This window comes from Protomyctophum bolini (assembly GCF_963924005.1).
Source record: "Protomyctophum bolini genome assembly, chromosome: 22".
Lineage (NCBI taxonomy): Eukaryota > Metazoa > Chordata > Actinopteri > Myctophiformes > Myctophidae > Protomyctophum > Protomyctophum bolini.
The window spans coordinates 36,287,992-36,290,491 of NC_137883.1; the positions used below are offsets into that span (position 1 = coordinate 36,287,992).

General features: G+C 42.5%; 1 protein-coding gene across 1 annotated transcript in view; it reads left to right on the top strand.

Annotated features, from left to right (window-relative positions):
* fras1 (Fraser extracellular matrix complex subunit 1) overlaps positions 1-2,500 on the top strand; it is a gene marked incomplete at its 3' end in the record, with an annotated part of 149,103 nt that overhangs the window by 25,896 nt on the left and 120,707 nt on the right. The window contains 1 exon segment of the mRNA XM_080755717.1: positions 1,771-1,872. Within this exon segment, the coding sequence (XP_080611843.1) occupies positions 1,771-1,872 (102 nt within the window).

Genomic DNA, 2,500 nt, shown 5'->3' on the forward strand with positions numbered 1-2,500 from the left:
GGAGACAGTAGTAAGACCCCTGTCTGTCCCAGGGGAGACAGTACCAGGTGAAAAACTTCAGTGCACTGTGCCTACACATGTTGCGACCATAGACTGTAAAAAATATGGACAAAGTGTTCCCCGGGTCTAACATGAACGTAAAATGAAGCCTGTCAGTCCTTGTTATTGTAAGTCGCCATCTTTCTAGATCCGTTTGGGCCCAGCTGGCCCATTGGCTGGCCCAGACACCGAGGCGGGACTTCCCCCCTTCTTCTCCGTTGGTTTTTATTTTGACTCGAGTGGGTGGGGAATCCCTATCATAGACTGTAACGGTAGCCATGCCCCTCAGAACATGCGCGACTTTATGGTCATTTTTTAAATGAATGGGACCATAATTTTCCAAAAAGAATATTATGACATTAGAAATGAGACTTTAAACTAGTGACTGGAAGAAGAAAGTATTCATGACCATGTTTATTAAGGTAATACAGTCTAGGTGAAGTTGGGCCCAAATACATGGACTTCTATGGGGCTATGGGTTTTTCTGGGCCCAATGACAGCGCCACAACAGGCCATTATATGAACTTTCATTTCCTTAGTGGCTTCACAAAATATCTGTCTGACTGCCCCCCTGGTTGCGACCGAAGGACCGAAGGTCGCAACATGTGTAAGCACAATGCAAGGAATAAATGCATTCGCCATGTATCCGAAGGAAGTCTGATCCAATCACTTTTTAGATTTACTCCAGTTTAATCTTGAGTTTAAGTTTTGTTGTGTTTCAAGATCTGATTTTAGGCATGTTTAATTAAGCCTCCAGGACAATCCGTGTTGAGGTTCTTAATCCACTTGTTTTTCATTAAAACGTCTTTGTCCTAAAACTGTCACAGTTGGGATTGTGTTGAAGTCCAGCGCATTTTTGATCTCTTTCATAAATAGATAATCTTTCCCTCAACAGGAACTGCTCCTGTCCAAGTTGAGGATGATGTCACGTGACATACTGTATGTCACATGACATGTCCAGCCCCAGGGAATGCATGGAATGCACACACTAATCAAAAGTATTAACCCATTCTGGTGTTGGCATCATGTCGTGCTTTAGCTATTGAAAAATAGCAGATCTACAAGCTCATAGCGCGCCACTGAGTGGCGCGCTACGAGCTTGTAGGTCTGCTATTTTTTTGAAAAGTCGAAGAACGACTGGCATTTTTAGAATCTGATCTCAGGTCAGAATGGGTTGATCAGACCAGTGTGTGTGTGTCCAGTGGAAACCTCGTATGAATCTGATCTCAGGTCAGACTGGGTTAAATATCGCTTTTTTAAAAATTAGCATATGCATTCCATATCCATAGGGCTGGACCACACATGGACATGTGACATCATCAACGTGCGACAGGAGAGTGAAAGAGTCTCTATTTATGAAAGAAATACAATATTGATGGTGTTTTTTTAATTTATCTTTATTCATAGAGGGCAAGTATAATGTTTTAGGGCATTTTTGGATTCTTTTAAGGTTTGGACTTTATTCCAATAGTAAAATTCACATTTGTTTGCATTAAAAAAAACCAAGAAAAAAAAAACATATTTTGAGACACAAGGTATTTCATTTACTGAAAAGAAAAAAATCGATTTTTTTTATGCATGCTGAACTGTGTGTGTGTGTGTGTGTGTGTGTGTGTGTGTGTGTGTGTGTGTGTGTGTGTGTGTGTGTGTGTGTGTGTGTGTGTGTGTGTGTGTGTGTGTGTGTGTGTGTGCGTGTGTGTGTGTGTGTGTGTGTGTGCGTGCGTGTTGCAGCATGCTGAACAGTGGCAGAAGAACAGCTGCACGACGTGTGTGTGTGAGCGTGGCCAGTCCCGCTGCCACACACACACCTGTCACCCTGTCACGTGCACCAAGGTGAGTACACACACACACACACACACACACACACACACACACACATTTCGATTTCTTTATTTGAATCCACAAATTACAATTAATTTGACAAGGAAACAAATATAACGGGGTTGACAGTTCATGTTCACTTTAAGGATACACATAACACCTCCTTCTCCACACAGACAAACTGCCTATAACAGACGAGACAGAACAGTATTTGGCAAGTTGTTTGGCTTTGCTTTTTGTCATGCCAGCTATTCTTAGGCCACTCATGGTCAGTTTATGCACACGGCCCAGGCTTCCGAATATCAGTATGGCAAATCTACAGCGATACCCCATAGGTTTGTTATGCTTCCAAGTAATGGTTGATACTTAGAATGTTTATCTTGGAAGGCCTGGTCCAAGTGGTCTATGTACAAATCAAAGACACAGCCCACCTCCAGAATCAGGACCTCCTTGTGTCTGGTGTCAACAAAGACAACATCAGGTGTATTCGGGATGTTAGCAAAGACATCGCATGCACAGCTAAACCAATCTGGTAACACTCTTGAATGTTTAACATTGCTGCACTAGATGTCACATGCTTTCGAACTGCATCAGACACTAGGTCAACAATCCGGTCGTGGCGAGCAATATACAAGTTTTT